Source organism: Dermacentor andersoni, chromosome 10 (genome assembly GCF_023375885.2).
Source record: "Dermacentor andersoni chromosome 10, qqDerAnde1_hic_scaffold, whole genome shotgun sequence".
Lineage (NCBI taxonomy): Eukaryota > Metazoa > Arthropoda > Arachnida > Ixodida > Ixodidae > Dermacentor > Dermacentor andersoni.
In genome coordinates, this window is record NC_092823.1 from 99,763,457 (window position 1) to 99,775,429 (window position 11,973).

General features: G+C 50.0%; 1 protein-coding gene across 1 annotated transcript; it reads left to right on the plus strand.

Annotated features, from left to right (window-relative positions):
* Positions 1-1,846: 1,846 nt before the first annotated feature.
* On the plus strand, positions 1,847-10,167 carry LOC129387913 (uncharacterized). The gene is made up of 3 exons (XM_055077675.2): positions 1,847-2,089; positions 4,585-4,895; positions 10,055-10,167. The coding sequence occupies exons 1-3, from the start codon at positions 2,066-2,068 to the stop codon at positions 10,125-10,127; spliced, it is 408 nt and encodes a 135-aa protein (XP_054933650.1). The 5' UTR covers positions 1,847-2,065; the 3' UTR covers positions 10,128-10,167.
* Positions 10,168-11,973: the final 1,806 nt, after the last annotated feature.

An 11,973-nucleotide genomic window follows, 5' to 3' on the forward strand; every position in this document is an offset into this window, starting at 1 on the left:
TCGACGACCTCCTCCGCTCTTGTGCCACTGAGCACAAGTTGTCCACCGCCTACCACCCATCAACGAACGGTCTTATGGAACGTCTCAACCGAACAATCACAGAAATGCTGTCGGTGTAGGTCTCGTACGATCACCGCGACTGGGACGCCAAGCTAGCTTACGTGACGTTCGCGTATAACTCGTCCCGACATGACACCGCAGGATATTCGACCTTTTATCTTTTGTATGGTCGCGACCCCACATTGCCGTTTAACACAATCCTCCCTTCTGTACCACGTGTTGCAACTGAGTACGCTCGTGAAGTCATCGATCGCGCTCACATGGCACGTCAAGTCGCCCGATCTCGTTTATTAGCCTCGCAGCATATGCAAAAAGAGCGTTACGATCGCTGCCATCGCGATGTTAAGTTCGCGCCAGGTGCTTACGAGATTTACGTAAATTACGAGATTTCGCCGCTACACTTTGATGCATCCCCAAGTCGAACGCCTATTGACGTCGTGCACGTTTCGCGGCTGACGCCATACTTCGCTCGCAATTCTTCGCCTACCATGCGCCGAGACGGCGCTTCGCCACCCGGGGTACTGTTACGGAAGGATGAAAGAAGAGAGAAGAAGCAGATCAGAGGACGCTGGCTGCTGCGTGTTGGTGGTCAGCCATCTTTGATGTGACTACTCTGACTCATTCTGTATATATATATTGTAAATATAGTCTTTCTATCCTTTCAACATCCCCGTAACAATATTAAGGAGATGTATACAGAACTTCTAGAATGAAAAGCATGTATAGCATGCCTAATTAAGCAGGGCAGATGACTATTTGTCACTGCCCCGTGTGGAAGGGGATGTCGATAAATCGCCGAGACAAAGGAGAAATGGGTCGGAGAAGCAGAGTGAAGAGCTGCCGGCCGCGCGAGTGCATCGCCTGAGCCTTGGGCGTGTGTTTTGAAGAAGCCGTAAACGCTCGGGGCTACTAGGAGTTGTCGAATAATGCAATGGGGGCATTTGGAGCAAATAAGGAGCCGTAGCAGCCCTGCCGTCGGTAAGAGTTGGCAACATGGTGGAATTTGTCAATACAGACTATTCCGGCAAACCGGGGCGGTTTGGGCGGATTGCTGGATGGTCGGGGGCGTAAACGTGAGCGGCCGAAGCGATGCAGCCGGCTGGTGTTGTAGAGCTCAACCAGACAAACACAGAGCTAAAAGTACAGTAACCTACTATATTCTGCTTCGCTGCTGAAGCGAATTTTCGGCAGTGGCGTAATTGTGTTCACAATTGCGTTCACAATCACCCCGCTGTCGAAAATTCGCACCCCAGCTAAGAAGGATATAGTAATTGGCTCTGTGTTTAGGTGGTTGAGATTTGCACCACCAACTGGCGCCACCAATATGGCCACTCACGTTTACGCCCCCGCTCATCTGGCGAACCGCCCGCGCTTGCCGGAATACCGGACACTAAAATTGTCTAATGTGAGGAATAGCGCTCCGTTTACCTATTCCAGAATACTGTTCTGGACAGTGTGGAATTCCGCCATATTGTCAGGTCTTGTAATGGCGGCATCTTCAGCCAATCGGAGAGGCCGCAACCACCCTCTGGGCCAATCAAAGTTGACAAGATGACGAATCCGTCAATATGGCGGAAATCGTAAGTATCCAGAAGAGCATTTCTGCTCGTGACAGCGAAGACGAAGATACATCGCTTTGAATTTATGAAACAAGATTATAGATTTTTAAATTTACTACCCGAACAGATTAGTAAAGACTGCCCGGCTTTTGACCAATGCCCGTGAGTGGGTATTGCCAAACTCATCGAGGTCATCATCATAACCAACACCATCGTCAAGTACCATCGTCATCGCGCCCGCAGGGCGCGTTTGTTTACCCGCGCGCGACCAAAATTGTATCGACACGGTGGATTGCTGCCGAAGCACCCAAGAAGCCGCTGGCGCGCCCGGTCTCTTAGGCAGCGCCGTCCTGCTGCCCTCGGACCTCGAGCCAGCCGGAGGCGCACGTCGACTTGAGGCCAAGGCCACGACCCGCGGGCGACGGCACCGCTGAGATAGCTGTGCCATGATTTTCTCCAACACCTGCAACGTGAGTCCGCGAAACCCAACCGATTCGGTGAAGATTAACGCGTTTTGCAGGCAATCCTAAATTCTCTTGTTTTCCGGGAGCGCGGACTTAGGGAAAGCAGGCGCAGCGTGTTTCTGTGTGGGGGGCCTGCCCTGCGTTCTAGACTTGTCATTGGCATTTAGACAAAAAAATGCGCTAGTAGTGCCTGCGCGCGTCGCCAGTAAAAGCGCTTCACCCAGAACGCGCGTGATGGGTAGACGGTGGACTTGTGAAAACTGTGCTCATGCGGCGTAGAATTATCCGTTTCAAAGGGACCACTAATGGGAAACGCTAAATAAGTTTAGGCTGATAAGGTATTGCTTCGAAACTTCATTTTCGTTAATATTATGGTAAGTTGGTTAATGTAAAAGAAAGTGAAGGTCAGTCTCATCTACCTTTTAATTTCGCGCCGAAAGCCCAGCGACGACAGGTCATCGGAGTGACGTCAGGAATTTGGACACATTTGCTCGTGTTGGGCCGTTGTGGATCAGTAAATGTTCTTTCGGCTTGCTAAGCTCAGTCCGCGGCACTTCTACAATACAGTGCAAGTTCATTTCTACCGCTGAAAAATTCACTTGGCTCCAGCGGACGCCGGCGAAATCCATGACGTCACGGCGACCCTGCCTGTTTCGCCTTTAATTCTTAGTTCCTCTTAATTCTTGTCGCAAGGTTGGCTTTTTTGTTGTGTGCTGACGCCGTGGGTATCGGTGTGAGCGAAGGTTTGCCCAACAGCCACGACGAAACGGCACATCTCGATCAGAGACGCGCAGCGTACTCTGGCGACGAACGCTCGCCGTAACCGTCAGCGAAGGCAGCGGAGAGACGCGACACGGCGGCTCTCGTCACAACGCTCTCGCTCGAGAGCACGTGCCTCTATTGGAGGCTGTCGCGCGCGTGTGCTCTTTTGCGCGCACGTGCTCTCGTGCATACGGGTTAGGCGACGTGACGAACAGTTACTTGGCGCTCGCGCGAGAGACATATGCGTGCTATTGTGGCCTAATGGTATGGCAGAGAAAGATAGAGATTGAACTTTGAGAGCAGATGAGTTGTTTGGTCGCCTTTCTTTGGCGGGTGGCCTCAGTCCCGGAAGCCATGTGACCTGGCCGCTCGGTTTGCTCTATTCACCAGCTGGCGCTGGTCATCAAGGTTGAGGCTGGGGAGCTGGGCCTCCCACTGCTCCGGTGCGGGGTTGGGGATCGAGGGATGTTGGTGCAGCACCGTGACGGCTTGGCTAGTCGGTACATACTCTACACGGGAACAGCGCTGATGCGTGTTCCTCTACTTATCCGTCATTTGGCGCTGTTACCCTGTGGAGGACGTTGGTGTTTCAGTCGCATTCCCATACCATGTGGTACGGGGTGTTTGGCGTGTGGCAGAATTTGCAGTCGTATTCGTAAAGTGTGGGGTAATTAAATGAGATGGTATTTCGTGCTGTGTGGGAAAGTGTTGGCTTGTAGCTGTCCCCCCAGACGAACCCGTACCGCGCAGATACACCACAGTAAAGAAAAAAAAAGAAAGGAAAGCAGGTCCAACGTGCATGTTGGAATGTATGCAAATTCGTGAAGCCTAATCAAAGCAGTTAATTACATTACAGCTAACGGTGATGCTTGCAATTTGGTGATGACAGTTCTTTGCACAAAATCGCACGACACGTATCAAGCAACATTTAGAGATTCTGTACCTCTTATGTCACAGTAGTACATACTCAATCTGGATGACTGGCCAGAACGGACACTCCCACAGTGGTGCATACCAAATGGTTAAATAAAAAAAAGTAATTCAAAGGATTCGTGAAATATAGTTAACTTCAATCATGGACTTTAAGATGTCTATAAGCCGACGTTATATGTTCATGCTTTATGTAGGAATCTTACATATTTAGGCAGGTCATTTCTGGAGGAGTGTCCAAGGATCCAGTGGCACATACTGAGTGGTTAAATGAAAGAAAGCAAAGGATATCAAGGAATACGTTAAATGTAATTTGCCATTCCATTAACAGGCCGGTGTGATTTAGAGATGCCTGTGGGCGAACAGGCGTGCAAGCTTTATGTAGAGTAATTTTTTTCTTATCGGAACAGAGCTGGACTTACGTGATCAGAATACAATGAGCCACTTCGTGTAACTTTTGTATACAAATATATTTAGCAAGACCGCAGCTACTCTCAGAAAAGTCTTGGAGAGCTCGCAGAGGAACGTTTGCATTAAAGGTAATTGTGGCCTGATAGTTACATCACCGGGGTGTTGTGCCAGAAGATCGATGTTGCATCCGTAATTGTCCGTAATCACCAGGAGACCGATGTTCCATCCGTAATTCCATCCGATGTTCCAACACGATCGCAATTTTTCCTCCATGTCCTGCGTGTTGTGTATGTTGCAAGACAGCAGCAGCCACGGTCAGTGAAAGCCGGGGAGGGTTCGTTTCTCGTTAGTGTATACCCTTTAATTCCTTGGCGCACCCGCCTTCTGGGGGCGCGCAGTTTTCGGCCGTGACCGCCGTGTTGCTGCTGATGCCCCTGTCGTGGCCGTTCGTGCTGTGCTTCTCGTGCCGCGTGGCCACGTGGATGTACCGCCTGTATCTGGCCGCACTGGGAGGCATGGTGGTGGCCGCCACCTGCCTGCCCAGCAGCCAGCAGGGCATCGTGGCCGACATCTACCGTTACTCCGTTCCGCCGGACTTCGACGCGGACATCTTGGAGCAGGACGCCGCTTACGGAGGCGTGACCGGCACGGAGTCCTTCTTGTTCAAGTCGTCCGGGCACGTGTCCGTCGCCGAGGCCCAGCGGCAGATGTACGGGCTCGTGTCGCTTACTCGATACGTGAAATGTCAATTATGGACCTTGCAATGCAAAAAACATGCCTTGATACGCCGAGTTGAAGGCCTCAATATGCTTAAACCCATAGCCGCGTTTTTGACAGGCTGGAGCGAAGTTTCAGTTGTAGGTAGCTCAGCGCAGCAATCACTAATAATTAATTGCTACACTAATTCATATTTAAGTAAAATGACATTTCATTGTTTATTGTGTTTTTGTTTTGTTTTGATGTATATCTCCTTGTACAGAAAAAAAGTGACCAAGTTCTTTTAATTTTCCGTGAACTGGACTTGGGCTTTTGAGGTGATAGCGATTATCACGCAAAATTCTGACGTGCGCTGCATGCTATGAATCTCCGTCGTCTTCATGCCGTCGTCGTCACGCTTTCATTTGCCGTCATCACTTCAGTAACATCACCCCACTGTCGTCAAGCCAACGTCGTCATATTAACGCGAGAGCGTTAAGGGCCCCGTGTTTCCGAAAATACGGTGTCAGCGTCCAGCGTCGGACGTCGTTTCGGCAAAAAGATTTGTGAACCGCCCATACCCAGGCCCTCCACGTGGCGCAAGGAAGGTACTGAACTAATTGACTTTCTCAAGCTAAAATACGTAGAAAAATCGCAAAGTGCGACTTACACACAACCTACAGACATGATAGCGTCGGTCTGTAATTTGACCATACGAGAAAACATAATTCTGTTACGCGAAAACTCAAAGAAACCCCTTTTCAACGTTTCTACCATTCATAGACCGGCCATGGCGTCCGCCATTTGTGCGCGCCGGCGCGTGAGCATCTCGGGGGGCCACGGAGCGGCGCACCCGGTTCCTTGCAATACCTCCAGATGGCGGTCGCCTCTGCCGCATTGTGGCCCACGCAAGAGGCCGCGTTTCAATCACGATGCCCGCCTTCGTGCATAGCGTTCGCGGCCAGCGTTTCACAGTAAACATTACGGTTACATACCATCCAGTTGCCGGGAAGAGTGAGAAGCTTTGAATGCTGTCGCGTTCTACTCTTAAAGGCGAAGCTTAAGCGTCCTCCTTCTTTTTGTCTTTGTCGTTCTATCGATGTAATTCCTTTTTCGTCATTCTTTAGAAACAGTACGTTATAAGCTCGGCTCACTATTTTCGTTTTTCTTATTGCAATGCCAATTATACGGACGCTCAAGGTGCTTTGGCGCCGTCGCCGTGCTGTCACGGCATCGACTGCACAGGTGTGGCACGTGTGTCTAAGCTTAGAGGGTCACTATGCAGACGCGGGAGGAGCGCAGCGCGCTTGACAGCAAAAAATGAAAATCACTGGTGATTTAGCGGTCAGAGCGAAAGAAACGCACCAGCATTACTCTCGCACCTCCTTTAGGTTTCGGATCCACGATTTAAACCGCGTTTAAACTGCATTGCGAGGTGTTGCTCAGCAGCTCACTCGACACACGTCCTGCCTTTTTCGAGGAGCGAGGTGCAGCTGATCGCGGTCTGGAGCCAATAAGGTGCTGAGGAAACCACTGTCAGTTGCTGTGTGTGTGTGTGTGCGTGTGTATGTGTGTGTGCGTGTGCGCGCGCGCGCGCACGCACGCACGCACGCACGCACGCACGCACGCACGCACGCACGCACGCACGCACGCACGCACGCACGCACGCACGCACGCACGCACGCACGCACGCACGCACGCGCGCGCGCGCACGCACGCACGCACGCACGCACGCACGCACGCACGCACGCACGCACGCACGCACGCACGCACACACACACACACACACACACACACACACACACACACACACACACACACACACACACACACACACACACACACACACACACACACACACACACACACACACACACACACACACACACACACACACACACACACACACACACACACACACACACACACACACACACACACACACACACACACACACACACACACACACACACACACACACACACACACACACACACACACACACACACACACACACACACACACACACACACACACACACACACACACACACACACACACACACACACACACACACACACACACACACACACACACACACACACACACACACACACACACACACACACACACACACACACACACACACACACACACACACACACACACACACACACACACACACACACACACACACACACACACACACACACACACACACACACACACACACACACACACACACACACACACACACACACACACACACACACACACACACACACACACACACACACACACACACACACACACACACACACACACACACACACACACACACACACACACACACACACACACACACACACACACACACACACACACACACACACACACACACACACACACACACACACACACACACACACACACACACACACACACACACACACACACACACACACACACACACACACACACACACACACACACACACACACACACACACACACACACACACACACACACACACACACACACACACACACACACACACACACACACACACACACACACACACACACACACACACACACACACACACACACACACACACACACACACGACCGTGACTGCATGTGTGCATGCAAACCAGCGTTCCTGCTGAGCAGCGGTTGTGCAGACCACACTGTGGTGCACACACTGGTTTAGCTGGGCAGGGTGCGGCCAACTTTATGGTACGAACGCCTACAGTTTCCCTTCGGTTTCACCTTGCGCGCCACCGAGGTACGGCCTGCAATGCCGCTCCTCGTCGCGCCAGCCATAGAGTTTCCTACAGCATCCTGAGACGCCCGATAAATGCCAGGGCGCTGTTTCTGATGTGCAGCGACAATTGCCCTGCGTGCTGTATCACGACAACATGTCGTCCCCGCGTGTTCTTGGAACACCGTCCGAGGAGCTTCAGCGCAACGGTGTATTTGTTGCTCTCGATATATCAGTGCATTGCCGTTCGGGCGAAACAGCCCAATGCTTGTTATCCCGAGATTCGGTGTACATTATTGGTCTTTTTTTCGCTTATACACGAGGCTTCACAGCGGATGGACTGCCTGGGGCCCACTGAAGTAGAGAGGGTTTCGTAGAGGCGGAGCAGGCGAAGAGAAAGTAAGGTCACGGACCGAACAGGGTTGTGCCAGAGTCTCGAAGTGGCTTGGTAGGCGCTCACGTGGCGCCGACGTCACAGAGAGGCAGGCCTTGGACGCACGTAATCTCGCATGGTAGCTTTGTAGCGTCCAAAGGCTTAGATGCTGAGATCGGTAGTAGCTCTGTGTCGCGTTTTAGTTGCCGCCTGGACTGACGGTTGCGGGGTCGCCGAAGTCCACTCTGCGTCTTTTTGTGAAGATCCGTGGTTTCGTTTTGCTGTCTCACCACAGGTTCCGCTAGACTCCCACAGTATGCACGTGAGATCTGCATGATATTTAAGGCGTGTAGTGGGCGCGTTGGAGGACAGCGTCGCGCGCTTTCTACCGGGCCGACAGCGTCGCGTCGTCGCCGTTGTCACGTTGTCATGCCGCCTGCCAAAACCTGTCCGAGCCGCGATCGTCGGCTACCCTCGCGCGCTTTCACTCGCACATACGGCATATACGGCGCGCGCCGACGGGGTTATCACTCTGAGACATTATAAGGAACATCACGGCGACGCCGGCGGCAGAAACGTCCATATAATTGTTATCGCAATAAAACACAGATCCAACGCACATGTTGGAAATATGTGAAGCGAAGCTTTAGCGAAGCGGTTAATTAAATGCTGTACAACTGACCGCGATGCGTCCAGTTTGAGTTTACTTTTGTCTGATGCAACGCGTAATCTAATGAAATGTTTATATTTATGCACCGCAAGGGTCTCAACATTGATAAAAAAAAAACGCCGCTATTACTGCTCGCCGAAAACAACGCGATATCCAGAACGTTGAGATCCAGTGCTGTTTCATGACCTCCGAGATTTGGAGGCGTCTGCGGTGCGTTGAACACATCTCGGGGGCCATGGTACGGGATTTACGTCATACCCGCTAATTATGCATTGGTTGCCATAGCTGTTGATCATAATATGAAACAATTACTTGCCCTGCGGCTTTTCCTGAGATTACTTCTATAGTATGTAAACTATAGTCTGTAAACCAATGTGAAGTTTCGTTGCGGTCATTTTTTGGTGACATTGGTCAATGTACTGTAAATGAAAAAAAAATGGCAGTTTTGCCCGAAAGGCACAGCAATGTTAGCGACAGTGCGACATACTAGCTTGACGCAGCTCGTAAAGCAACTGATGATTGGCAGAAGAAACAGCACCCTGGCGGCTGCCAGGCTTCTCACAATGCTGGCGTGCTTGGGGGTCCGCCGCCGGTGTAGCATTGGAGGCGTCGCTCATTTATGGCGCACGAGGTGAGACCGACAGGAAACCACAGGGCAGTAACCCAGGGTGGAGGGCTAGGGGCCCGGGTTCCGACATTAAAACATAACATAAATCTGACAGATAAAGCGTAGTACGCAAAGCCACAAGCACAAAGATCTAATCCCTGCACTATTTATCTATCATTGCCCTGGAAACTGAAGGATCGAAGCTCCACGGTTTCCTCTAGTCGTTTCATTAGGAAACATGTATGCTCTAAACCTCCGCGCGCGATCCGCGCATGCGCCGTCGATAGCGGGACATCACGACGGCGGCTTCGACGGCGGGAATGTGGCTCGAACGATCCGTATTATTGAATAAAAATGCCGGCCGTGTGTGAAGGCGTGGAGGACTGCTTGAGGGGGCGGTCCTTGCACCTTCCGCAATCTGAACCTGGGGCCCCAGCGCCTGAAGTCTCTGCGAGGTGCCCCAACGTGCTCTTGGGGGTAAGCAGTGCACCTAGACCAGTGTCCCTAGACGCATCCACGGCAGATGCGTCTAGGGAGAAAAAGTCACGGAAGAAAAATAAATAGAAATAAAAAATAAAGGGAAAGTTTCAAAGGTCACTGACGCACCTTCTTTATGAAGGTTACACATTTATCTATTTAAAATGACGTATGACAAACCGTGCGGTCAAAAATTAGATCTCTGCAAATCTGTCAAAATTAAATTATGTAAGTGTACAATCTTCCATATATCGCCTTTCTCTCTCTCTCTCCCTCTCCCAGCGGCTCCAGCGGAAGTGCGGACGTACAAGGCTGCTGCAGTCCCCGCCCGCTTTCCGACATTGCTTTCGACTAACGGACCGCAAATAAACGCCGCGCACGCCGATGAAACCTGATGCGAAAGCTCTACTTGGGTTGCTTGCTTTCACTGGCGGCTGTTGCGAATTTGGCGCTGCCGCTCGTACTTTTGATGGTCGGATTAGTTCGCGTCTTTTTTTGTAAAATGCTGTGTTGACCATGCAGCTTTTTCGAAATACTCTCCAGAAGGAAAATAATCTGGTGCCACTGTTCCATGGCACTTTCCACTTTTTTTTATTGCCGTAAATGAAGGGTCCAAACGCTTTTAACAAGGGAAAAAATACACTGTCTCCTGTTGACCTTTGCGAGAGCAAAAAGATTTGGTCGAATTATACGAAAGATTTAAGTAACAAACGGTGGCAGAATGAATTGATTCAAATATTTTTGTTTATTGCTCGAAGTAGCCTGTAATTCTGCTTCTTGCCTCAGCGTTCAACTGTATATGTATTCACATTACACAAATTAAACTAGACCTACTGTTGCCGCCTTTAGATATCCGCCGCAACATCGCTCTTCTCTGCTTATTCCACAAATATATTTACACTAATAAGCGAACCCGGTTACAACTACAAACACCCCACTCTTTTTCACGCAGATTACATAATCAGTTCAGTTTCATGCGCATATACGGTAAAACAAATGCATTTAATTCATCTGCACTACCACGTGCCATTCGTCTCTGGAATGACCTCCCCGATAATATAGCCTCCATATCTAATCCCGACACGTTCCGCTCTCAGTTACTCATGCTTTTCCCATTTAATACCGTTCACGAGTAACCAATCTAGTGTATGTTATCGTGCATTTTTGCCATGTTGTATATCATTTTCATAAACGGTATTACTTTGCTCTGTTAACAATAACAAGTGTTCGTGTGCCTTCAGATATTGCTTTGTATTCCTAGTGCCTTCAATATTGTGTAACACAGTAATCTTTTATAGCACTGATCCTGTTGGAAATTTGTACTTTATACCTTTACTGTTTAATATGCCCCCTTACTTTATGCCCTGCCATAGGGCCTGTAAGGTTCTTTTGAATAAATATGTATTATAATTATGTATAACCTTTGAGTGTACTCTCCCCCCTTACAAAATGCCTCTAGGGGCATGTAAGGTATGTTTAAATAAATAAATAAATAAGCTGAAAGGAAAATTTCTGAAATGAAGGTAAAGTGAAAGCGAAGTAAATGCTTCACGCCTAGAGGCGCTGTACACTGAATTTTTTGCGTCTTTAAGCCTTAAAAATTAGAAGTAAATTATGGGGCTTTACGGGCCTAAACCAATTTCTGATTATGAGGCACGCTGTAGTGGAGGACTCCGGAAATTTCGACCATCTGGGGTTCTTTATCGTGCACCTAAATCTAAGTACACGGGCGTTTTTCCATTTTCTCCCCACCGAAATCCGGCCGCCGTGGCCGGATTTGATCCCGCGACCTCGTGCTCAGCAGCTCAATACCATAGCCACTGAGCAACCACGGCGGATGGTCTTTAAGCCTTAGTAACCACTGCGGGGTCCAATTAACGGAATCGGCAAGCTTTCGCGTTTGAAATAGGTGATTTCTTCTGCCATATAGTTACTCTTCGGGACTCTCTAGTGCGTTCGAGTTAAGCAAAAAAGTCGAATTAACCGATCGAACTGGCGAGAGGCGACAGCAGTGCAAAGCGGCGGAGCGCCCTAAATAGCATCATTTATATGCGAGAAACAGTTTTGGTTTTCGTAACCAGGAGCTGGATGTGCTGTGACGTCACGATACTCTCGCTCACTTTGTTATTGGTTTCTCTGCGCCTGCCAAGCTCGAGCGCAGGCGCAGAAACGCGCGCACGTATTTTGTTTGCGTTTTTTTT

What these genes read in the sequence shown, in the direction of transcription:
- LOC129387913 (XM_055077675.2), top strand. Translation starts at nt 2,066, where the DNA reads ATGATTTTCTCCAACACCTGCAAC. An exon ending in TTTTCTCCAACACCTGCAAC is followed by an intron (nt 2,090 to 4,584) that starts GTGAGTCCGCGA and finishes GGGGGCGCGCAG; the next exon opens with TTTTCGGCCGTGACCGCCGT. An exon ending in GCCGAGGCCCAGCGGCAGAT is followed by an intron (nt 4,896 to 10,054) that starts GTACGGGCTCGT and finishes TCCCTCTCCCAG; the next exon opens with CGGCTCCAGCGGAAGTGCGG.